We start from the raw sequence: 25,946 nt of genomic DNA, 5'->3' as shown, positions 1-25,946 counted from the left end.
CACGGAGTGGCCAGATGATGATGCGTTCACAGATCATCCTCATCTGGCCACTCGGTGAAAATACAGGGTGTGCCAGAAAATGTATACAGTGTGCACTTGGAATGATTATAAAGTCAAAGTTTATTTTTTTAAAAATATATATTTGTATTGATTGCGGAGAGGAAGGGAGAGGGTGAGAGAGAGAGAAACATCCATGAGGAGAGAGAATCATGGGTCGGCCGCCTCCTGCACGCCCCCTACTGGGGATGGAGCCTGCAACCTGGGCATGTGCCCTTGACCGGGAATCGAACCTGTGACCTCCTGGTTCCTAGGTCGCTGCTCAACCACTGAGCCACCCTGGCCAAGCATGAATTTTGCTATTTTTACCCTTTTGATCTTGCTGTGCTTCTAAAAAACAGCTAGAACCAGTGCAATTTGCCTAAAGATGAATATCCTACGTTGAGGAGAAGCAACATCATCTCCAAAAATATCTACAGGCGTGGCTCAGTAGTGGAGTGTTGACCTAGGAACCAGGAGGTCAGGGTTCGATTCCCGGTCAAGGGCACATGCCCAGGTGCGGGCTCCATCCCCAGCAGGGGGTGTGCAGGAGGCAGCCGATCCATGATTCTCTCTCATCACGGATGTTTCTATCTCTCTCTCCCTCTCCCTTCCTCTCTCTGAAATCAATACAAATATATTTTTAAAAAATAAGAATAATTTTGTTGGTATGTGTGTGCCTCTCCTTCATTTACTGTTGCTGATTTTGTGCCATAAACTTTATCTTTTATGTCTCCCCATAAAAAAACGGTCTGGTGGCACATTATTATTAACTGGAGGCCTGGTGCACGCATTCATGCACGGGGTGGGGGGGGAGCGGGGGTTGTCTCTCGGCTTGGCTGGTGATCAGGGCCGATCGGGCCGTCTTGCCCAGGGTCTGTCAGGGAGATTGGGGCTGGCCGGCTGGCGGCGGGGAGGGGGAGAGAGACAGCAGAGGCTTGGGGGGCTGCGGGGAGGAACTGGGGGAGGTTGGCTGTGGGACCCCACCGACCCCCAGGGAGCAGCTCCTGCATTGAACATCTGCCCCCTGGTGGTCAGTGCACGTCCTAGTGACTGGTTGACCGGTCATTCGGCTGTAACGGTCGCTTAGGCATATATACATATACATATACATATACATATACATATACATATACATATACATACACATACACATACACATACACATACACATACACATATCTATCTATATATACTAGAAGTCCAGTGCATGAAATTCATGCACGAGAGGGGGGGTCCCTCAGCCCAGCCTGCACCCTCTCCAATCCAGGCCCCTCGGGGGATATCTGACTGCCGGTTTAGGCCCGATCCCACAGAGATCGGGCCTAAACTGGTCGTCGGACATTCCTCTCACAATCCAGGACTGCTGGCTCCTAACCGCTTGCCTGCCTGCCTTCCTGATCACCCCTAACTGCCCTCCCCTGCCAGCCAGATCGCCCCTAACTGCCTCTGCCTGCGGTTAGGGCACATGCCCATGTTGAAATCATGGGTGAAGACACAGACTAACTTTTTAACAAAGAACATCTATACTAATAAAAGGGTAATATGCTAATTAGACTGGACGTCTGCAGGCCGGGCTGAGGGACCACCCTCTCATGCACGAATTTCATGCACTGGGCCTCTAGTATATATATAGATATGCCTGGCCAGATCGCCCCTAACCACCTCTGCCTGCTGGCCTGATCGCCCCTAACCGCCTCTGCCTGCCAGCCTGATCGCCCCTAACTGCCCTCCCCTGCCAGCCTGATCGCCTCTAACTGCCCTCCCCTGCCAGCCTGATCGCCTCTAACTGCCCTCCCCTCCTGGCCTGATCGTCCCTAGCTGCTCTGCTCTGCAGGCCTGATCGCCCCAAACTGCCCTCCCCTGCCGGCCTGATCGCCCCTAACTGCCCTCCCCTCCCAGCCTATTGCCCCTAACTGCCCTCCCCTGCCAGCCTGATCGCCTCTAACTGCCCTCCCCTCCTGGCCTGATCGTCCCTAGCTGCTCTACTCTGCGGGCCTGATCGCCCCAAACTGCCCTCCCCTGCCGGCCTGATCGCCCCTAACTGCCCTCCCCTCCCAGCCTATTGCCCCTAACTGCCCTCCCCTGCCAGCCTGATCGCCTCTAACTGCCCTCCCCTCCTGGCCTGATCGTCCCTAGCTGCTCTGCTCTGCAGGCCTGATCGCCCCAAACTGCCCTCCCCTGCCGGCCTGATCGCCCCTAACTGCCCTCCCCTGCCAGCCTGATCGCCTCTAACTGCCCTCCCCTCCTGGCCTGATCGTCCCTAGCTGCTCTACTCTGCGGGCCTGATCGCCCCAAACTGCCCTCCCCTGCTGGCCTGATCACCCCTAACCGCCTCTGACTCAGCCCCCACCACCGTGGCTTTGTCCGGAAGGTCTCCCGGAAGACGTCCAGTCTAATTAGCATATGACCCTTTTACTTGCATAGATGTTCTTTGTTTAAAAAGTTAGTCTGTGTCTTCACCCATGATTTCAAATCAGTGAAAGTTTTTTTGTTTTTAAATCCTCACCCGAGGGTATGTTTCCATTGATCTTTAGAGAGAGAGGGAAAGACAGGGAGAAACATGGATGTGAGAGAAATCTATGGATGGGTTACCTCCTGCACGCGCCCCCACCAGGGCCCAGGCCGGGGAGGAGCCTGCAATAGAGGTCAAGCCTGCCCTTGACCGGAAATCGAACCCGGAACCATTCAATCCTCAGTCCCACGCTCTATCCACTGAGCCAAACTGGTTAAACTTGAAAAGTTCGTCTTGAATAGGAGTGGAAATTAAGTGAGTTATCCGCTGTTAACGTGTGTATACATTTTGGGGGGACACCCTGTAGTATAAACATATATCACATATACATGGAGTGGCCAGATGAGGATGATCTCTGAACGCATCATCATCTGGCCACTCCGTGTCGATCCTACAGAATAAAAGGCTCATATGCACATGGTCCCCTCGACCAGGAGTTCAACCAGCAGGCAGGCCGGCCAACCGCCCAGGTCCCCTCCCCCTGGCCAGGCTGGCCGGACCCCACCCATGCACGAATTCATGCACCGGGCCTCTAATATATATACACACTGAGTGGACAGATTATTATACATTCAGAGATCATAATAATCTGGCCACTCAGTGTATTGAAGTAACATAAAATTTGCCATTCAAAGCATTTAAAAATATATATATATATATATATATATACACTAGAGGCCTGGTGCATGAAATTCATGCACAGGTAGGGTCCCTAGGCCTGGCTGGCAATCAGGGCCGATCCAGCTGCTGGCCGGGTCCTTCCTTCATCCATGCCACCCCCTGGTGGTCAGCACATGTCATAGCGAGCGAGTGATGGGTCTCCTGGTCGAACTCCCACGGGGACAATTTCCATGTTAGGCTTTTATATAGAGAGATTTTTATTGCTTTCAGAGAGGAAGGGCGAGGGAGAGGGAGAAACATCCATGAGGAGAGAGAATCATGAACTGGCTGCCTCCTGCACGACCCCTACTGGGGATGGAGCACACAACCCGGGCATGTGACCTTGACCGGGAATCGAACCCGGGACCCTTCTGTCTGCAGGCCGACGCTCTATCCACTGAGCCAAACCGGCTAGGGACACCATTCTAAGCATTTTCAAGCGTGCAATTCCATGGCATTAATTACTTCTTTTTAAAAAAATTTGTATTTTTATTTTTTTCAGAGAGGGGAAGAGAGAGAGGAACATCCATGATGAGAGAGAATCACGAATCGGCTGCCTCCTGCACGCCCCCTGCTGGGGATCGAGCCCACAACCCGGGCATGTGCCCTGACCGGGAATCGAACCGAGGCCTCCTGGGTCGTAAGATGGACGCTCAACCCCCGAGCCTCGGGGGCCGGCAGCATTAATTACTTCTAAGCGTTGATGGCACAGCCAGGGTGGCTTTCCTGCCAAGTATTTCTCACGTATTTGTCTTCCAAGAGGGAAATTGCTGGCTTCCCAAAGATGCCTTTTGGACAAATGCTCGGGGAATGGATGCCAAGGAAACCTTCCGGAAAATGGCAACATTGTTTGCAGCCGAAAATGGTAACATTGTTGCAGCCGAAAATGGTAACATTGTTGCAGCGGGAAATGGCAACATTGTTGCGGCCAACGCAAGTCCAGAAGCCTAGGGAAGCGATGGGCTGCATTTGGCTCACGGTCGATCCTCCTCGGGGGTCGGACTGAGTCCTTGGTGGGTAGGGCACGCAGACATCCTTGTTGAAAGAATGAATGAATGAATGAATGAATGAATGAATGAATGAATTAGTGAATGAGTGAATGAATGAATTAGTGCAATGGTCGGCAAACTGCGGCTCGCGAGCCACATGCGGCTGGCGAGCCGCGGTTTGCCGCTCTGTTGACTAATGAGTTTGCCGACCAGTGACCTAGACTCTTGATTCCAATAATTACAGGCTGTTGTTCCTTGTGATTAAGCCCCTATCCCAGTGGTCAGCAATCTCCTTAGTCAACAGAGCGGCAAACCGCGGCTCGCGAGCCGCATGTAGCTCGAGAGCAGCATTTTGCCGACCATTGCACTAATTCATTCATTCATTCACTCATGCACTAATTCATTCATTCACTCATTCACTAATTCATTCATTCACTCATTCATACATTCATTCACTCATTCATTCTTTCAACAAGGATGTGGCTCGCGAGCCGCAGTTTGCCGACCACTAAATTAGTGAATGAGTGAATGAATGAATGAGTGAGTGAATAAGTGAGTGAATGAATGAATGAATGAATGAACATTGAAAGCAAGCCATTATCATTAGGACGATGGATCCTGGCGGGGTGGGGGGAGGGGGGAGGTCGCAGGATCCAGGCTGGAGGGGGGGCGTCCCGTAGTCCTGGGAGGGAGTCCTTGGAGAGGTGGGTTGCGGGGGGGGGGGGGGGGGGGGTCTTGAAGGGGAGCGGGGAGGTCCCTTGGTTTGGGCTGGGATCCGCGCTGGGGACAGGAGGTGAAGTGTGGGGTAGGTAGGGGGGAAGTGGGGATGATTGCCCTGTGTTCCTAGTTGGGGAGGGGGGGCGTGTCCCTTTTCCTGGATTGGGGGGGGATCCCTTGTGGACGGATCCAGGCGGGGATCCCTGGCTGGGAGGGGCGGACCCGGGGTTTAGGGGCGGGGCTGCTGGTCGGGGACACGGTCCTAGCGGGGCGGGGCGGACGCGGGGCGGGGCGGACACGGGGCGGGGCGGGGCCGGGTTCCCTCCGCCCTCCGGTGGGTCGGGCCCGGGCGGCCCAGGCCCCGGCGTGCCGGGAGGAAACGGAGGCCGGTCGGCCATGTCGCCTTTGTCTGCAGCGCGGGCGGCGCTGCGCGTCTACGCGGCGGGCGCGGCGGTGATCCTGGCGCAGCTACTGCGTCGCTGTCTCGGGGGCTTCACGGAGCCAGGTCAGAGGCCGCGGGGCGCGCGGGGGGGTTCTGGGGGGGGGGAGGGGCGTCCCAGGAGCCGCGGCGGCGTGGGCGACACCGGGCCGGGGCGTGGTCTTGGCCCCGCGTGACCTTGACTCCGGGGCGCGCCCGGGGAGGAGGGGCCAGGCCGGGCGCGCGCCCATGGGGGTCGTGCGCCCTGGACCCTCTCCAACCCCCGCGCGCGCGCGCGCCCTGGGCGCACTACGTTCCAGCCCCGGGGATTCCCCCACCGCTGGGTGGCGGGGGGGGGGGGCCTGGACTCCCGGATCCAAACCCCAAGAGGTGGCTGTTCCCGTTTAATCGCGCCCCGTCTCCCACCCTAGAGTGAGGGAGGGGCGCGCCCCAGGGTCCTGGTCTCCAGCCCGGATGGCTTGGGACGGGCCTAGCGCGCGCTGGGCTCAGCGGTGGGTTACGCGCAGGTGTGGGAGGGAGAGCCTTGAGGTTCAGGGGCACCTCGGTTCCTCTGTGGTTCAGAAGCCACCCAGTCACCCCCGTTTGCAACTCGGCGTGGGGTCCGGGCGCCTTCCCGGGATGGGCGGGGCTGGGGACCCGCAACCGGACGGACGTGGTGCAGGTGCGGTTAATTCTGGGTCTTAAAACCCAGAAATCGGCCCTAACCGGTGTGGCTCAGTGGATAGAGCGTCGGCCTGCGGACTGAGGGGTCCCGGGTTCGATTCCGGTCCAGGGCATGGACCTTGGTGGCGGGCACATCCCCAGTGGGAGGTGTGCAGGAGGCAGCTGATCGATGTTTTTCTCTCATCTATGTTTCTAACTTTCTATCCCTCTCTCTTCCTCTCTGTAAAAAATCAATAAAATATATTTAAAAACAAACAAACAAACAAAAAAACAGAAATCGGCCAGCGGGTGGGCTTGGCATAATCTTACTCTAGGCCAGGGGGTTGCCAGCGTGGGGCACACGCCCCACAGGGGGGCGATTTGATTTTTTTTTTTCTAAAATATATTTGTATTGATTTCAGAGAGGGAAGGTGAGGGAGAGGGAGAGAGAGAGAGAGAGAAACATCCATGAGGAGAGAGAATCATGGATCAGCTGCCTCCTGCACTCCCCCTACTGGGGATCGAGCCCATAACCCGGGCATGTGCCCTTGACCGGGAATCGAACCCGGGACCCTTCAGTCTGCAGGCCGACGCTCTATCCACTGAGCCACACCAGCGAGGGCCAATTTGATTTTTAAGGGGGCCAATTGGAGAATGACGTATGATCTGTGAGTTTTTTGCATTTCTTAGGGTCCTATACAGTATATATATATACACTGAGTAGCCAGATGATGATGATCTCAGAACGCATCATCCTCTGGCCACTCCGTGTCGATCCTATAGAATAAAAGGCTCATATGCACATGGTCCCCTCGACCAGGAGTTTGACCAGCAGGCAGGCCGGCCAACCGCCCATGTCCCCTCCCCCTGGCCAGGCTGGCCGGACCCCACCCATGCACGAATTCATGCACCAGGCCTCTAATATATATATATATACACACACACTGAGTGGCCAGATTATTATGCGTTCAGAGCTCATCATCATCTGGCCACTCCGTGTATATGGTGACATATTTATGCATTTCAGTTCTCTATTCTATGTTTTAAAACTTTATTGCCTATTTTTTCCTATCACTTCATATTATTATTATTATTATTATTATTTTAACCATTTCTTAGTGATTTCTCCCTCAGCACGTCCACGCTCCTTTCGTTTTTTTTTTATTTCTCTTTAATGGATGCCATGTTCTTTGGAAGCCTGTGCAGACCAAGTTAATGGCCTATTTTTTTTTTTAAATGTGTTTTTATCGACTTCAGAGAGAGGAAGGGAGAGGAAGAAGGAGATAGAAACATCCATGAGGAGAGAGAATCATGGATCGGCCGCCTCCTGCACGCCCCCTCCTGGGGATCGAGCCCACAGCCCCGGCGTGTGCCCTGAGCGGAAATCGAACCCGTGACCTCCTGGTTCATAGGTCGAAGCTCAACCGCTGAGCCACACCCGCTCCGCAGGGCTGTGTTACTTTTAGGGGAAAGTAACTCTATCGGGAAACAAAGTATTCCGAGGGCATTTCCGCTGTTACATTGTAGCAAATGTGGTTACTCTCCTGGCCTGAGGCCTGAGGCCAGAGCTGTATTTCCTGTGTTGTTTCAGCTTTCCGGCTTCCCCATCCCCCGTCCCCTCCCCCTCTCTCCTCCCCCTCCCCCATCTCTCCTCTCCCCTCCCCCCAGCAGTGGAGGAAGCAAGGCCAATAGCCTGTATGATTATGCAAATAATTTCCAATCCCTGTTCTTTCTCCATAGAAGAAGAGGGGGGTGAGGGGGGTGTCCCTCAACTCTGCACAGAATTAAGTATTTTGAAATGAGTCCCGCCCTCCAAACCTCCCTGCACTCAGGGCACGAAATCCTTAAATTGGCCAAAGGCTAACTTAAAAGACTGAATTACCTTGAGAATGAAATGAGATACTTTTTTTTTCTTTTAGAAAAGAATCTATAGCTTTTATTTATTTTTTTATTTAATTTTATTCATTTATTTATTTTTATCTCCCCCAACCCCTCCACCCGCCCCACCCCCACCTTCCCTCCGAGGACAATGGGATATTAAGCTGTGAGTCTGGCCAGGGGGGCTCAGTGGTTGAGCTTCGACCTAGGAACCAGGAGGAGGTCACGGGTTCGATTCCCGGTCAAGGGCACAGGCCTGGGTTGCGGGCTCCATCCCCAGTCGGGGGGCGTGCAGGAGGCAGCCGATCCATGATTCTCTCTCATCATGGATGTCTCTATCTCTTCCTCTCTGAAATCAATAAAAATATAATTTAAAAAAAAAATAAAAGTGGTCACGTGACCACCCCCTTCGCCACCCTCCCCCCCCCCCCCCAAGGCCCACAACACACTGGTGTGGTTATCTTAACCAACTGGTAGTCTTTTTTATTTTTTTTAAATTTCTTCTGGGGTTATTTTTATTATTATTATTATTATTATTATTATTTTAAACTTTATTGATGAAAGTGTTACATACACTGAGTGGCCAGATGATGATGATCTCTGAGCACATAATCATCTCGCCACTGAGTGTAAATCCTATAGAATAAAAGGCTAATATGCACATGGTCCCCTCGACCAGGCGTTCGACCAGCAGGCAGGCCGGCCAACCATCCATGTCCCTTCACCCTGGCCAGGCTGGCCGGACCCCACCCATGCACGAATTCATCCACCAGGCCTCTAATATATATATGTGTGTGTGTGTATATATATATATATATATATATATATATATATATATGTATATATATGTATATATATGTATATATATGTATATATATGTATATATATGTATATATATAAACACACACACACACACACACACACACACACACACACACACACTGAGTGGCCAGATTACTATGCGTTCAGAGATCATCATCATCATCTAGCCACTCTGTGTATGTCCCCCTTTTCTCCCCATAGACCCCCTTCTAGCCCTGTCCCCCTACCCCAGGCCCTCACCCCCTTATGGTCTGTGTCCATGGGTGAGGCATAGATGCCTACAGGTTCATTGGTTGAGGTCTTCCCGTCTACCCACCCTCCCCCGCCTTCCCCCCGAGATTCCACACATCTGTGGTTGTCTTGACAACATGTTTGGGGTGCCCCAAAACCAAGAACTTAGGCCCTGCCTGGCCAGGGAGCTCATTTGGTTACAGCTTCAACCTGACACAGCAAGGTTGCGGGTTCGATCCCCCGGTCGGTGCACAGACAAGGAGCAACCAGTGAATGCATCCCTCAGTGGGACAACCAATCGATGTTTCTCTCTCAAATCAATAATCCACACTAATAAAAGGGTAATATGCTCATTAGATTGGACGTCTTCCGGACATCCTTCCGGACGTCCTTCCAGAAAAAGCCACAGTGGTGGGGGCTAAGGCAGAGGCGGTTAGGGGCGATCAGGACAGCAGGGAAGGGCAGTTAGGGGCTATCAGGCCGGCAGGGGAGAGCAGTTAGGGGCTATCAGGCCCGCAGGGGAGAGCAGTTAGGGGCGATCAGGTCGGCAGGGGAGAGCAGTTAGGGGCAATCAGGCCGGCAGGGGAGAGCGGTTAGGGGCAATCAGGCCAGCAGGGGAGGGCATTAGGGGCAATCAGGCTGGCAGAGGAAAGCAGTTAGGGGAGATCAGGATAGCAGGGGAGGACAGTTAGGGGCGATGTGGTTGGCAGGGGAGAGCAGTTAGAGACGATCAGGCAGGCAGGGGAGAGCAGTTAGGGGCGATCAGGCCAGCAGGGGAGAGCAGTTAGGGGCGATGTGGTTGGCAGGGGAGAGCAGTTAGAGACAATCAGGCAGGCAGGGGAGAGCAGTTAGGGGCAATCAGGCCAGCAGGGGAGAGCAGTTAGGGGCGATGTGGTTGGCAGGGGAGAGCAGTTAGAGACGATCAGGCTGACAGAGGAGAGCAGTTAGGGGCAATCAGGCCGGCAGGGGAGAGAAGTTAGGGGCGATGTGGTTGGCAGGGGAAGGCAGTTAGAGACGATCAGGCAGGCAGGCAGGCAGGCAGGTGAGCGGTTAGGAGCCAGTGGTCCCAGTTTGCAAGAGGGATGTTCGACGGCGGGATCGGGCCTAAACCAGCAGTTAGACAGTCCCGGAGGCATCGTGATTTGGAGAGGGGGCAGGCCGGCTGAGGGACGCCCCCCCCCATGTACGAATTTTGTGCACCGGGCCTCTTATAATAATAATAATAATAATAATAGTTAAACAAAGCCCTAGCTGGCTTGGCTCAGTGGATAGAGCATCAGCCTGCGGACTGAAGGGTCCCAGGTTCGATTCCCAGTCAGGGCACATGCCCGGGTTGCGGGTTCGATTCCCAGTAGGGAGCGTGCAGGCGGCAGCCGATCCATGATTCTCTCTCCTCATGGATGTTTCTCTCACTCTTCCTCTCTAAAATCGATACAAATATATTTATAAAAAGTAGTCACATTAAAAAAAAAATTAAAAGAAAACATTGTTAAAAGTTAAACCATGGTCTGGTGAGGGAATAACCCTTATTCTTGGGCCAGAAAACGATCATTTTATATCAAGATGAATGTCCGTGGCTCGTCTGTGGGGTTAGATGGACATAATTTTAAAAAATATTTTTTTATTATTGATTTCACAGAGAGAGAGAAACTTCCACGAGGAGAGAGAATCATGGATCAGCTGCCTCCTGCACGCCCCCTACTGGGGATGGAGCCCACAACCCCGGGCATGTGCCCTTGACCGGGAATCGAACCCGTGACCTCCTGGTTCCTAGGTCGACGCACCACCCCTGAGCCACGCCGGCCGGGCAGGAATAGATGTGATTTTTAGAAACGAGATGGGGGGTGTGCCTTCCATTGCTGGGCGGGTGGCATCCTGCCTGGTCCCTTTTTAACCTCATTCCATTTGCCGGGCCTGGATGTCAGTTTTGCAGGAGGAGCCTTTGACCTTTGACCTTTGCCCCGGGTGGCGAGCTCACCAGTAACCAGGAGGATCTCTTAGCCATTTCCATTTTGGGTGAGAACGTGGAATGAGAGGGAGCTCTGAGATTGTACGAAGGAGGCGTTTGTGTTGATATTTAGAGAGAGAGGAAGGGAGAGGGAGAAAGAAACATGGATTTCTTGTTCCACTGATCTATACATTCACTCGTTGATTCTTGCCTCGGCCCTGACCCGGGATCGAACCCACAATTTCGGTGTGTGTGGGGCCGATGTTCTACCCAAGTGAGCTACTGGCCAGAATGACCTCATCTCAAAGAGTTCCCGATGGTGGATCACTGATGTTTCTCTTTCTCCCTTCCTCTCTCTGAAATCAATAAATCTATCTATCTACCCTATCTAATAAAAGTAATATGCAAATTAACCATCACCCCGCTACACCCACTAGCCAATCAGGAGCAAGTATGCAAATTAACCCCAACCAAGATGTCTGCGGCCACGGAGAGAGCAGGAGGGAGGCTTGGGTTGCCCCCGGCGATGGAGGAAGCCAAGCTTTCCCCACACCCTGGCCGGCCCAGGCCTCCGCTTAAGGCTACAAAGTTTCAATTATAGAAGATACATAAATCCAAACAGAAATGGCTGCTGCCACGGAGCAAGCAGAAGGCTTGGCTCCGCTCCAGGCTACGAAGTTTCAATTGTAGAAGATAAATAAACCCCAGATACCAGGGCCTCCACTTGGGTAACCAGGGGGAGTGGCCGGCCTGCAAACCACCACAGGCCCCTCCCCCAGGCCGCCCCACGCCCCAAGGGAACCCCCACCCTGATCCGGGTCACCCTTCAGGGCAAACCAGCTGGCCCCCACCCGTGCACCAGGCCTCTATCCTATCTAATAAAAGAGTAATATGCAGACTGACCATCACTCAGACACACAAGATGGCTGCCCCCTGTGGTCAAAGATCTGGCCCCCATGTGGACACCAGATGGCCACCACAAGATGGCCAGCAGGCGAGGGCAGTTGGGAGGGACCAGGCCTGCAAGGGAGGGCAGTTGTGGGCAATCAGGCCAGCAGGGGAGGCCAGTTAGGGGTGACCAGGCCAGTAGAGGAGGGAAGTTGGGGGGGACCAGGCCTGCAGGGGAGGGCAGTTAGGGGCAAACAGGCTGGCAGGGGAGCAGTTAGGCATCAATCAGGCTGGCCGAGGAGTGGTTAGGGCGTAATCAGGCTGGCAGGCAGAAGCGGTTAGGGGCGATCAGGAAGGCAGGCAGGCGAGCCGTTGGGAGCCAGCAGTCCTGGATTGTGACTAAACTGGCAGTCGGACATCCCTCGAGGGGGTCCCAGATTGGAGAGGGTGCAGGCTGGGCTGAGGGACACCCCCCCCCACTCCCATGCACGAATTTCGTGCACCGGGCCTCTGGTCTATCTATAAGATCGTAAGCAACAAAGGGCTGAAATAAATGAGTTTCCGTGAACATAAAATAATAGGACATTTTAATGAAAATGAGTATTTCTCCTTGAACATGATCTTACTAGACACTGAGTCGCTGCAGACAGGAATAAGCGTCACGCAAATAAACCCGCTTTTCTCGTTCCCCGAAAGCGACCTATTTCCTGTTGCCCACGCCAAATACGTCCGTCCAAGAGGAAGGACGTGGCCGTCGGCTGCTAAAATATTCGCTGCCGGTTTCCGTGGGGGGAAATGGTGCGTCTGCGCGTGAGGGAATTGAATGCCACTCGCTGACGGTCAGCAGTCGCTGGCAAACGTCGTCGTTCGTGACGAACGACGACGTATCACAGGACAGTGTAAAAAGGAAGTGACGACATTTTTATTAAAACGTTTCTTACAGCCCTCACCGGGGTGGCTCAGCGGATAGAGCGTCGGCCTGCGGACGGAAGGGTCCCGGGTTCGATTCCGGTCAAGGGCATGGACCTGGGTGGCGGGCACATCCCCAGTGGGGGGTATGCAGGAGGCAGCTGATCGATGTTTTTCTCTCTCATCGATGTTTCTGACTCTCTATCCCTCTCCCTTCCTCTCTGTAAAAAATCAATAAAATATATTTAAAAAAAAAACAAAACAAAAAAACGTTTCTTACAGCCCTCACCGGTGTGGCTCAGCGGATAGAGCATCGGCCTGCGGACGGAAGGGTCCTGGGTTCGATTCCGGTCAAGGGCACGTACCTTGGTTGCGGGCACATCCCCAGGTGGGAGCGTGCAGGGGGGCAGCTGATCGATGTTTTTCTCTCTCATCGATGTTTCTGACTCTCTATCCCTCTCCCTTCCTCTCTGTAAAATATCAATAAAATATATAAAAAACTAAAAAACAAACAAACAATAAAAAACATTTCTTACATACTGTTCTATTGGTCGGGCCACAAAAATATTCGTTGTGTGGCCCCCGGCCAGGAATTTAATGTCTTTGATCTAAACCGTGGAATACTACGCAGCCGTGAAAAAGGGGGGGGTCTCTCCCCCGTTGAGACAGCACGGAGGGACCTGGAGAGCATGATGCTGAGAGACACGCCCATCAGAGACAGACACGTCTCCCATGACCTCACTCCGACATGGGATCTAACGAACAACATACACGGATGAACAGAATAGACCCAGAGCCACAGAGCATCGAATAGACCAGGGGTCCCCGAACTACAGCCCACGGGCCACAGGCGGCCCGCCGAGGACATGGATCCGGCCCGCCGGGGGCCGCTGCCTGTCCTGCTTAGCAGCCGACGCGTCCCGGGCCTGCCGTGCGCATAGGAATTTGTTCATAGTTTTTTGTTTTTTTTTTTTTAAACGATAGTCCGGCCCTCCCACGGTCTGAGGGACAGGGAACTGGCCCCCTGTTTAAAAAGTGCGAGGACCCCTGGAATAGACGGTCAAACCTCAGAGGGAAGGCGGGGGAGGGAGGGTGGTTGGGAAGAGATCAACCAAAAGACTTTGTGTGCATCGATGCATCCCCCATGGACACAGACAAAAGAGGGGAGAGGGTCTGGGGCAGAGGGGGGGGGGCTGGAGGGATCAATGGGGGGGGCGGGAGGAAAAGGGGTATATGTAATACCTTCAACAATAAAAGAATTATTTAAAAAAAATTAAACACGGGAATAAAAAATGTTGGCTATGCTCCAAATGGCCTATTTTCTTTTCTTTTTAAAATTTTTAATATCACACCCATGATTCTTTTTTAAAATATATAGTTTATTGATTTTTTACAGAGAGGAAGGGAGAGGGACAGAGAGAAACATCGATGAGAGAGAAACATCCATCCGCTGCCTCCTGCACGCCTCCCACTGGGGATGTGCCCGCAACCAATGTACATGCCCTTGATGGGAATCGAACCCGGGACCCTTCCGTCCGCAGGCCGACGCTCTATCCACTGAGCCAAACTGGTTAGGGCTGTCTTTCTTTTCTTTCTTTCTTTCTTTTTTTTTTGTGCCCTTGCCTGGAATCGAACCCAGGACCCTTCAGTTTGCAGGCCGACGCTCTATCCACTGAGCCAAATTGGTTAGGGCTGTCTTTCTTTTCTTTTCTTTCTTTATTTTTTATTATTATTATTTTTTTTGGTGCCCTTGCCTGGATTCGAACCCGGGACCCTTCAGTTTGCAGGCCGACGCTCCATCCACTGAGCCACACTGGTTAGGGCTGTCTTTCTTTTCTTTTCTTTCTTTTTTTTTTTTTTTTTGGTGTCCTTGCCTGGAATCGAACCCGGGACCCTTCAGTTTGCAGGCCGATGCTCCATCCACTGAGCCACACCGGTTAGGGCTGTCTTTCTTTTCTTTTTTCTTTTTTTTGGTGCCCTTGTCTGGATTCGAACCCGGGACCCTTCAGTCCACAGGCCCATGCTTTATCCACTGAGCCAAATTGGTTAGGGCTGTCTTTCTTTTCTTTTCTTTCTTTCTTTCTTTCTTTTTGGTGCCCTTGCCTGGAATCGAACCCGGGACCCTTCAGTCCGCAGGCCCATGCTTTATCCACTGAGCCAAATTGGTTATGGCTGTCTTTCTTTTATTTTCTTTGTGTGTGTGCCCTTGTCTGGAATTGAACCGGGACCCTTCAGTCCGCAGGTGCATGCTCTATCCACTGATCCAAACCGGTTAGGGCTGTCTTTCTTTCTTTATTTTTTATTATTATTATTATTTTTGGTGCCCTTGTCTGGATTCGAACCCGGGACCCTTCAGTCCGCAGGCCCACACTCTATCCACTGAGCCAAACCGGTTAGGGCTTTCTTTTCTTTTCTTTTTTTTTTTTTTTGGTGCCCTTGCCTGGATTCGAACCCGGGACCCTTCAGTCCGCAGGCCCACACTCTATCCACTGATCCAAACCGGTTAGGGCTGTCTTTCTTTCTTTTCTTTCTTTCTTTATTATTATTATTATTATTATTATTATTATTTTGGTGCCCTTGCCTGGATTCGAACCCGGGACCCCCTCCCACCCGCAGGCCCACGCTCCACCCACCGAGCCACCCCAGCCGGGGCGAGCCCTGCTTCCCTGACCTTTTCACCATGTGTCTGTCTCCGCGCTTCTCACCAGGTGCTCCCGCATGACAGGCGTTGTCTCCGGGGCCCGGAGGGCGCAAGGCTCGTGGAAGACCACGATGGAGGCGGCTCGAACCCCGGACCACCCCTCCCCGCCCTCGTCGTCGTCGTCGCCGCCCTCGTCCGACCTCAAGCTGGTGGCGCACCCGCGCGCCAAGAGCAAAGTGTGGAAATACTTCGGCTTCGACACGGACGCCGAGGGCTGCATCCAGCAGTGGAAAAAAATCTACTGCCGCATCTGCCGGGCCCAGATCGCCTATTCGGGCAACACCTCCAACCTGTCCTACCACCTGGAGAAGAACCACGCCGAGGAGTTCTGCGAGCTGGTCAAGAGCAACACGGAGCAGATGCGCGAGGCCTTCGCCAGCGCCTTCTCCAAACTCAAGCCGGACGCGTCCCAGGCGCCCCAGGACAAGAGGCAGCAGGATCTGACGGCGGCCGTCTTGGGGTTCCTTTGCGAGGGCCTGTACCCCGTGTCTATGGTGGATGAACCCGCGTTCCGCGCGCTCTTGAGGACGGCGGACCCGTGGTACGAGATGCCCGGGAGGAAATTTTTCAGCAAAGCCATCCCCGAGCGCTACGGGGTTGTCCGCGAGGCCGTGCGCAAAGATCTAGCCGGCGCGCCCTGGTGCGCCCTCTCCCTGGATCTCTGGAGAAGCCATCACCAAAACAGGACGTACGTCACGCTGGCCGCCCACTTTCTCAGCGTTGGCGGAGGCGCAGGCGCAGGCGCAGGCGGAGGCAGCCGTGCGCCCCCCGGTGGCCTGTCCCCCGGTTACGCCCACCGTTGCCTGAAGACGTTCGAGGTCCCCGAGGAAAACGCCTCGGAGACCATGGCGCGCGTCCTCTACGAAGCCTTCATCGAATGGGGCATCGGCGCCAAGGTAGCCGGCGCCACCACCGACGGCGGGAAGGACGTGGCCAAGGCGTGCGCGCTCCTGGACATCCCCGTGCACCTGCGCTGCCTCGGGCGCGCGTTCGACGCCGCCATCCAGCGCGCGCTCCGGCTGCCCAAGCTGGGCGCGCTCCTGGCGCGCTGCCGGCGGCTCGTGGCGTATTTCCAACAGTCCCCCGTGGCCAGGTCGATGCTGTTCGAGCAGCAGAAGCGGCAGAGGCAGCCCAGCCGCATGCTGGTGAGCGACCGCGTGGCCTGGTGGGGCGCCACGCTGGCCATGCTGAAGCGTCTCCGGGAGGAGCAGTTCGCCGTGGCGGGCGTGTTGGTGGAAGACAGCAACAGCCACCACCTCATGCTGGACGCGTCCGAGTGGGCCAGCATCGAGGGCCTGGTGGACCTCCTCCAGCCCTTCCAGCAAGCGGCGGACATGCTCTGCGCCCCCAAGTACCCCACCATCAGCATGGTCAAGCCGCTCCTGCACATGCTACGGAACACCACGCTCAGCGTCCACGACCTGGACTCCAAGGAGGTCAGCATGGCCAAGGAGGTCATCGCCAAAGAGCTGGCCCTCACCTACCAGGAGGCGCCCGAGATGGACCTGTTCCTCAACGTGGCCACCTTCTTGGACCCGCGTTACAAGAAACTCCCGTTCCTGTCCGCTTTGGAGAGGCAGCAGGTGGAGAGCCGGGTCCTGGAGGAAGCCAAGAGCCTCCTGGAAAAAATCAAGGAAGGAGGCCCCCACCGGGGCGCCGAGGACCCCCTGGATGGGTTGCCCCAGGAGCCCCCTGAAAAGAAGCCGGCGCCCCCGTGCGCCCCGCCTCCGTGCGCCATGACGCCGCCTCCGTGCGCTCCGCCCCCGTGCGCCATGACGCCGCCGCCACCGCCGCGCTCCAGCGTCATCAACAACATGTTGGCGGAGATCTTCTGCCAGGCGGGGCCCGCGGAGGAGGAGGAGGAGTGGCACGCGCAGGTGCTGGAGGAACTGAGCAACTTCAAGTCGCAGAAAGTCTTGGGGCTCGACGAGGACCCCCTGAAATGGTGGCGCGAGCGCCAGGCGCTGTTCCCGGTGCTGCCCCACGTGCTGCAGAAATACTGGTGCGTCCCGGCGACGTGCGCGCCCCCGGAGCGCCTCTTCGGGTCCGCGGCCGCCGTGGTGCGCGCCAAGCGGAACCGCCTGGCCCCCGCGCACGTGGACGAGCAGGTGTTTCTGTACGAGAACGCGCGTGGCGGCGGCGGTGGCGGTGGCTGGGCGGAACCGGAACCGGAGGACGAGGACGAAGGGGAGTGGGGGTTGGACCACGAGCCGGTGGTGACGTTTGGGGATGCGGTGCAGAGCGGGTTCTTTGGGGTCCGGGACAGCGGCTTGGTGTAGCCACAGGGGGACGGGGAGGCGGAGTTGGGGGGTCATGCTTTGATGGATATAGGGACCCCAGGCCGGCTGGCTGTGGCTCAAGCGTTGAGCCAGGAACCAAGAGGTCACCGGGTTCGATTCCCGGTCAAGGGCACACGCCCCGGTTGTGAGCTCGATCCCCAGGAGGGGGCGCGCAGGAGGCAGCCGATCCATGTTTCTCTCTCCTCGTGGAGGTTTCTCTCTCTTGTTCCCTCTCCCTTCCTCTCTGAAATCAATTAAAAAATTTAAATAAACACAAACAACAGTATACAGATGATGTGTTGTGGAATTGTGCATCTGAAATATGAATAATTTTGTTAACCGGTGTCAACCCCCCCCCCCCCCAAATACATTCAATAAAATGGAAAAGAAGTTTTTGAAAGTATGTTTGAGCCCAGATAGCGTGGCTCAGGGGTTGAGCGTGGACCTAGGAACCAGGAGGTCACAGGTTCAATTCCCGGTCAAGGGCACATGCCCAGGTTGTGGGATCGATCCCCAGAAGGGGGCGTGCAGGAGGCAGCAGGTCCATGATTCTCTCTCCTCATGGATGTCTCTCTCTCTCTCTCTCTCTCTCTCCCCCCCCCTTCCTCTCTGAAATCAATAAAATATATATATATATATTTTTTAAAAAGGGCAACTATGAAACCAGTCCGCTCCCTAAACCTTAAACCCTAGCCCTAACCCAAACCCTAAACCCTAGCCGTAGCCCTAACCCTAAACAATCATAATTCTAAATCTAAACCCTAAACCTAACCCTAATCCTAAATCTAAACCCTAAACCTTAGCCCTAACCCAAATCCTACACCCTAGATGTAGCCCTAACCCTGAACACTCATGATTCTAAATCTAAACCCTAAACCCTAGCCCTAACCCAAGCCCTAAACTTAACCCTAAACCCTAGCCATAGCCCTAACCCTTAACAATCATAATTGTAAATCTAAACCCTAATCCTAAATCTAAACCCTAAACCTAACCCTAAACCTTAGCCCTAACCCAAACCCTACACCCTAGCCCTAACCCAAACCCTAAACCTTAAACCTAACCCTAAATCCTAATCTTAACCCTAAGCCAAATGCTAAATCCTAAGCCTAACCATAACACTGAACCATACACTTTAAGCCTAACTCTAGCCCTAACCCTGAACCCTAAACCCTAGCCCTAACCCAAACCCTAAACCCTAAACCCTAGCCCTAACCCAAACCCTAAACCCTAGCCATAGCCTTAACCCTAAACCCTAGCCATAGCCCTAACCCTTAGCAATCATAATTCTATATCTAAACCCTAAACCCTAGCCCTAACCCTGAACAATCATGATTCTAAATCTAAACCCTGAACCTAACCCTAAATCCTAGCCCTAACCCAAACCCTAAACCCTAGCCATAGCCCTAGCCCTTAACAATCATAATTCTAAATCTAAACCCTAAACCTAATCCTAAACCCTAAACCTTAGCCCTAACCCAAACCCTACACCCTAGCCCTAACCCAAACCCTAACCCTAAACCTAACCCTAAATCCTAATCTTAACCCTTAACCTTAAGCCAAATGCTAAATCCTAAACCTAACCCTAACACTAAACCATACACTTTAAGCCTAACTCTAGCCCTAATCCTGAACCCTAAACCCAACCCTAAACCCTAGCCCTAACCCAAACCCTAAACCCTAAACCCAACCCTAAACCCTAAACCCAACCCTAAACCCTAGCCCTAACCCAAACTCTAAACCCTAAACCCTAGCCCTAACCCAAACCCTAAACCTTAAACCTAACCCTAAATCCTAATCCTAACCCTTAACCCTAAGCCAAACACTAAACCCTAACACTAAACCATACACTTTAAGCCTAACTCTAACCCTCAACCCTCAACCCTAAACCCTCGTCCTAACACAGAGGCTTGTGGTTTCCTCATTATGGTTTCTACCCGGCAGGGCGGTCCCCACCAAAACCTCCTGGTGACTTTTCTGTAGCTCCGCCCACTTCCTTTTACCTCACTTCCTACCCCCACATCCCCCACTCCCTTCCCCCCCCTCCCCGCCACCAACCACTTATCTCTGTGAGGGTAACAGCTGTGTCATTTCAACAATCCTATAGAATAAAAACCTAATATGCTAAGTGTCCGGTCGTCCGTTCAACCAATCAAAGCGTCATATGCTAATGATATGCGAAGGCCGCTCAACCGCTTGCTATGACGTGCACTGACCACCAGGGGGCAGAGAGTCGACCGGTCAACCACTCGCTATGACGTGCACTGACCACCAGGGGGCAGAGAGTCGACCGGTCAACCACTCGCTATGACGTGCACTGACCACCAGGGGGCAGAGAGTCGACCGGTCAACCACTCGCTATGACGTGCACTGACCACCAGGGGGCAGACAGTCGACCGGTCGACCACTCGCTATGACGTGCACTGACCACCAGGGAACAGACAGTCGACCGGTCGACCACTCGCTATGACGTGCACTGACCACCAGGGGGCAGACAGTCGACCGGTCGACCACTCGCTATGACGTGCACTGACCACCAGGGAACAGACAGTCGACCGGTCGACCACTCGCTATGACGTGCACTGACCACCAGGGGGCAGACAGTCGACCGGTCGACCACTCGCTATGACGTGCACTGACCACCAGGGGGCAGACAGTCGACCGGTCAACCACTCGCTATGATGTGCACTGACCACCAGGGGGCAGACAGACGACCAGTCGACCAGTCGCTATGACGTGCAATGACCACCAGGGGGCAGAAAGTCGACCGGACGATCACTCGCTATGACGTGCACTGACCACCAGGGAACAGACAGTCGACCGGACGACCACTCGCTATGACGTGCACTGACCACCAGGGGGCAGACAGACGTCCGGTCGACCACTCGCTATGACATGCACTGACCACCAGGGGGCAGACGTTACGACTGGTAGGTTAGCTTGCTGCTGGGGTTTCGGCCGATCAGGACTGGGCGAGACGGGCCGGACACGCCCTGGACCCCCCCCCCCCCACGCCCGCCGTCCCTCTCCGGCCAACGGCCCTGATCAACCCCGATCACCGTCCAGGCAAAGGGACCCCACCCGTGCATGAATTCGTGCACCGGGCCTCTATTGTCCTATAAAATGGAAAAAAAAAAAAAAAACATACCAACCCCTCCCCCCCAACAATGTCCTATAAATGGAGCCCTACTCAAAGGAACCCTTTTAAATCTGCTTTTTATTTTTATTTTTCCACCTGGTGTAATTACCTTCAGATTCATCCAAGGTATTACTGGGACACTATTTGGTGGATTTCTTTGGAATCGCACCTGTATTAAGTCCCTGTTAGAGGATCAGATCTTTCTATTATAAATAAGGGTGCATTGATTTTTTTTTTTTTTTTTTTTTTTTTTTAGTATCTTTTCAGCTCGGCCAGTGTGGCTCCGTGGTTGAGCATCGACCTAGGAACCAGGAGGTCACGGGTTCGATTCCCGGTCAAGGGCACCGGCCCCGGGTTGCAGGCTCGATCCCCAGGAGGGGGCGTGCAGGAGGCAGCCGATCCACGATTCTCTCTCCTCATGGATGTGTCTCTCTCTCCCTTCCTCTCCGAAATCAAATAAAATACACATATTTTTTAAAGTGTGTATACATGCTTTCGGAAGGCCCAGGTATATATTACCTCCAAGGGGGTACCCAGGAGTCTCGCCCGTGCCTATAAACAGTATACATTTTTTTTCCCCGACTTTTCCGCAAATCTTTTTGGCGACATATTCTGGCATATTATTCCAAAGTCATCTGTAGGGGCGGGACAAGAGTTTTATCAAGGATATTTCTGCAAGATCTCACCAGTCAGGGTCATTGAAAGTATTATATTCACATCTCCCAAACTGCAAATGATTCTTAAAAAAAAAAAAAAAATATATATATATATATATATAAATATACAAATATATAAATATATAAATATATATAAATATAAATATATATAAATATATAAATATAAATATAAATATAAATATAAATATAAATATAAATATAATTATTTCAGAGAGGCTGCCCTAACCGGTTTGGCTCAGTGGATAGAGCGTCGATCTGCAGACTAAAGGGACCCGGGTTCGATTCCAGTCAATGGCATGTACCTTAGTTGCGGGCACATCCCCAGGTGGGGGTGTGCAGGAGGCAGCTGATCGATGTTTCTCTCTCATTGATGTTTCTAACTCTCTCCCTCTCCCTTCCTCTCTGTAAAAAAATTAATAAAATATATTTTTTAAAAAATTATTTCAGAGCGGAAGCAAGAGAGAGAGAGATAGAAACATCCATGATGAGAGAGAATCATGGATCGGCTACGTCCTGCACGCCCCCTCCTGGGGATCGAGCCCGCCACCCGGGCATGTGCCCTTGACCGGGAATCGAACCCTGACCTCCTGGTTCCTAGGTGGACGCTCAACCACGGAGCCACACTGGCTGGACACAAATGATTCTTTTTTTTTTTTTTTAATATATATATATATATTTTTTTTTTAAATATATTTTATTGATTTTTTACAGAGAGGAAGGGAGAGGGACAGAGAGTTAGAAACATCGATGAGAGAGAAACATCGATCAGCTGCCTCCCGCACACCTCCCACTGGGGATGTGCCCGCCACCAAGGTCCATGCCCTTGACCGGAATCGAACCCGGGACCCCTCCGTCCGCAGGCCGACGCTCTATCCACGGAGCCACACCGGTTTCGGCCAAATGATTCTTGATGTTGGGAATCCATGGCTTCGCAATGGGCATCGAAGAAGGACCCCAGATAATGGAGCGTGGGTGCCGCTGGCATCCGATACCCAACGGGGGGGGGGGGGGTGGAATTCTTACCAAGATGTCCTCGACCCTTCAATCTCACGCTTATTTATTTATTTTTTCTTCTTCCGCTTTCACAGTCTTCCCCCGGCAACCGGGCCGCGTTGCCATAGTGACGGGAGGCACGCAGGGAATTGGCTTGGCGACCTCCAAGCGCCTGGCGCTGCTTGGCATGCACGTGATCATAGGTAAGGGTCTTCACGCTGACTCGTCGAGGACATCCTGTGTAAGAGAAGCCTCATAGGCTAAGGGACCGGTCGGCCGGTCGGCCGGTCAGCCAATCAGAGCGGAATATGCTCATGATAGGCTAAGGCCGCTCCACCGCTCGCTATGACGTGCACTGACCACCAGGGGGCAGACAGTCGACCCGTCGGCCAATTGCTGTGACGTGCACTGACCACCAGGGGGCAGACAGTCGACCGGTCGGCCAATCGCTGTGACCCAACTGAGCCACATCGGCCAAGCTGTGGATGCTGGTTTTAGTTCCAAACCAGCAGGAGCTGAAGGCATTTTCAGTTGCATTAGATTCGTTCTCCTAGGTTCATTTATATATATATATATATATAAAAAAGCCGTTACAACCGGACGACCGGATGACCAGCCTGTAGCTATGACGTGCACTGACCACCAGGGGGCAGACGCTCAATGCAGGAGCAGCCTCTGGTGGTCAATGCTCTCCCACAGCCAACCTCGCACGGTCCCTCCTTCCTACCGGCCGGTCCAGGTCCGAAGGACCCCACCCATTCACGAATTCATGCACCGGGCCTCTAGTATATGTACAAATACATACACTGAGTGGCCAGATGAGGATGATCTCTGAATGCATTATCATCTGGCCACTCCGTGTCCATCCTGTAGAATAAAAGGCTCATATGCAAATGGTCCCCTCGACCAGGAGTTGGACCAGCAGGCAGGCCGGCCAACCGCCCATGTCCCCTCCCCCTGGCCAGGCTGGCCGGACCCCACCCAGGCACGAATTCATGCACCGGGCCTCTAATATATATATATATATATATATATATATATATATATATATATATATATATACACACACACATATATATATATACATATATACACAAAAATATATATTTTTATATATATATAAAAATATATATATATTTTTGTATATATATAAATATATATGCATATATATACATATATATACATATATACACATATATACACACATATACATACATATATATATGTATGTATATGTGTGTATATGTGTGTATATATGTATATATATGTATATATAAATATGTATATATAAATAAATAAATATAAGTGCTATGCCGAAACTGGTTTGGCTCAGTGGATAGAGCGTCGGCCTGCGGACTGAAGGGTCCCGGGTTCGATTCCGGTCAAGGGCATGTACCTTGGTTGCAGGCACATCCCCAGTGGGGGGCGTGCAGGAGGCAGCTGATTGATGTTTCTCTCTCATCGATGTTTCTAATTCTTTATCCCTCTCCCTTCCTCTCTGTAAAAAATCAATAAAATACATTTTAAAAAAAAGTGTTACAACAGTGGTAAATATACATGCATATACACTGAGTGGCCATATTATGATGATCTCTGAACACATAATAATCTGCCCACTCAGTGTATATATATATATATATATATATATATTGGAGGCCCGGTGCATGAATTCGTGCTTGGGTGGGGTCCAGCCAGCCTGGCCAGGGGGAGGGGACATGGGCGGTTGGCCGGCCTGCCTGCTGGTCGAACTCCTGGTCGAGGGGACCATTTGTATATTAGCCTTTTATTCTATAGGATCGACACTGAGTGGCCAGATTATTATGCGTTCAGAGATCATCCTCATTTGGCCACTCCGTGTATATGCATGTATATTTACCGCTGTTGTAACACTTTTATTTCTTTATTCTTTTTAATATATTTTTATTGATTTCAGAGAGGAAGGGAGAGGGAGAGAGAGAGAGAGAGAGAGAAACATCCATGAGGAGAGAGAAACACGGATCGGCTGCCTCCTGCACGCCCCCTACTGGGGATCCAGCCCACAACCCGGGCATGTGCCCTTGTCCAGAATCGAACCCAGGACCCTTCAGTCTGCAGGCTGATGCCTTATCCACTGAGCCAAATCAGCTAGGACTTATTTAAGGAAAAAAAACCCACAAAACTTAAAAATATAAACGAATTTAAAATCCTATATAATAAAAGCCTAATATGCAAATCGACCCAACAGCGGAACGGCCTGTCGCGACGATGTGCACTGACCACCGGGGGGCAGACGCTCAACGCAGGAGCTGCCCTCTCGTGGTCAGGGCGCTCCCCCAGGGGGAGAGCCGCTCAGCCAGACGCCGGGTTCACGGCCGGCGGGCGGTAAGGCGTGAGGGGTCCCGGACTGCACCGGGGCGTAAGCCGAGGTCATCTATTTACATATAAAAACCCAAGCGGCCGTTACGACCGTGACGACCGGGTGGCCGGCCTGTAGCCAGGATGTGCACTGACCCCCCAGGGGCCAGGCAGACAATGCACTCATGTTGTGTCCCAGGCCTCTAGTGAAATAAAAAAAATAAAATAAAATAAAACAGGCCACTCATTGTTCCTTTTTTTTTTTCCTTTTAGCTGGAAACGATGCTGAGAAAGGCCGCGAGGTTGTGAGGAAACTGAAAGAGGAGACGGGGAACCGGGAAGGTAGGGCTGGCGGCGATGGCCCGTCGCTGTATACCGTGCGGACGCCCGGACGCAGGTGGCCCTCAGACTCCACTATCCCCAGACGAGGGGCGAGCTGGTGGGCGTGGCCTGTAGGGGCCGCTGTGTCTCCTTCGTGCACTATTCCTTGGGGGATTATTTTTTTTGCGGGAAATTTTACAAACCCTAAATGAGTGAAAAACAAACAAACAAAAAGATCGTTTTAAGGATAATTCACCAGCACTCGCTTACACACCTACCCAGGGTTGAGGAATGTTCTAGAAGGTGGTTGAGGAACGTTCCAGAAGGCGGTTGAGGAATGTTCTAGAAGGCGGTTGAGGAATGTTCTAGAAGGCGGTTGAGGAATGTTCTAGAAGGCGGTTGAACATTCTAGAAGGCGGTTGAGGAACGTTCTAGAAGGCGGTTGAGGAACGTTCCAGAAGGGGGTTGAGGAACGTTCCAGAAGGCGGTTGAGGAACGTTCTAGAAGGCAGTTGAGGAACGTTCTAGAAGGCGGTTGAGGAACGTTCTAGAAGGCGGTTGAGGCACGTTCCAGAAGGCGGTTGAGGAACGTTCTAGAAGGCAGTTGAGGAACGTTCCAGAAGGCGGTTGAGGAACGTTCTAGAAGGTGGTTGAGGCACGTTCCAGAAGGCGGTTGAGGAACGTTCTAGAAGGCGGTTGAGGAACGTTCTAGAAGGCGGTTGAGGCACGTTCCAGAAGACGGTTGAGGAACGTTCCAGAAGGCGGTTGAGGAACGTTCTAGAAGGCGGTTGAGGAACGTTCCAGAAGGCGGTTGAGGAACGTTCCAGAAGGC

At 52.8% G+C, this 25,946-nt stretch overlaps 2 protein-coding genes across 3 annotated transcripts in view; both read left to right on the top strand.

Annotated features, from left to right (window-relative positions):
• The first annotated feature begins 5,249 nt into the window (after window positions 1-5,249).
• Window positions 5,250-25,946, top strand: part of DHRSX (dehydrogenase/reductase X-linked) — a 259,390-nt gene continuing 238,693 nt past the window's right edge. The window contains exons 1-3 of one of the 2 annotated variants that reach the window (XM_080651933.1): window positions 5,250-5,422; window positions 22,556-22,663; window positions 25,068-25,136. In XM_080651933.1, coding sequence (XP_080508059.1) covers window positions 5,314-5,422; window positions 22,556-22,663; window positions 25,068-25,136 — 286 coding nt within the window. In that variant the 5' untranslated portion in view covers window positions 5,250-5,313. The remainder of the gene's footprint in view (window positions 5,423-22,555; window positions 22,664-25,067; window positions 25,137-25,946) is intronic. The other variant, XR_013959719.1, reaches the window with a different exon arrangement.
• ZBED1 (zinc finger BED-type containing 1) lies at window positions 5,265-18,021 on the top strand. The gene is made up of 2 exons (XM_080651931.1): window positions 5,265-5,422; window positions 15,383-18,021. Exon 2 carries the CDS (start codon window positions 15,393-15,395, stop codon window positions 17,652-17,654), a length of 2,262 nt encoding a protein of 753 aa, XP_080508057.1. The 5' UTR covers window positions 5,265-5,422; window positions 15,383-15,392; the 3' UTR covers window positions 17,655-18,021.

Source organism: Plecotus auritus (genome assembly GCF_963455305.1).
Source record: "Plecotus auritus genome assembly, chromosome: X".
Taxonomy (NCBI): Eukaryota; Metazoa; Chordata; class Mammalia; order Chiroptera; family Vespertilionidae; genus Plecotus; species Plecotus auritus.
The sequence above is the reverse complement of the archived record's forward strand: the minus strand, read 5'-3'. Positions and strand labels throughout refer to the sequence as shown.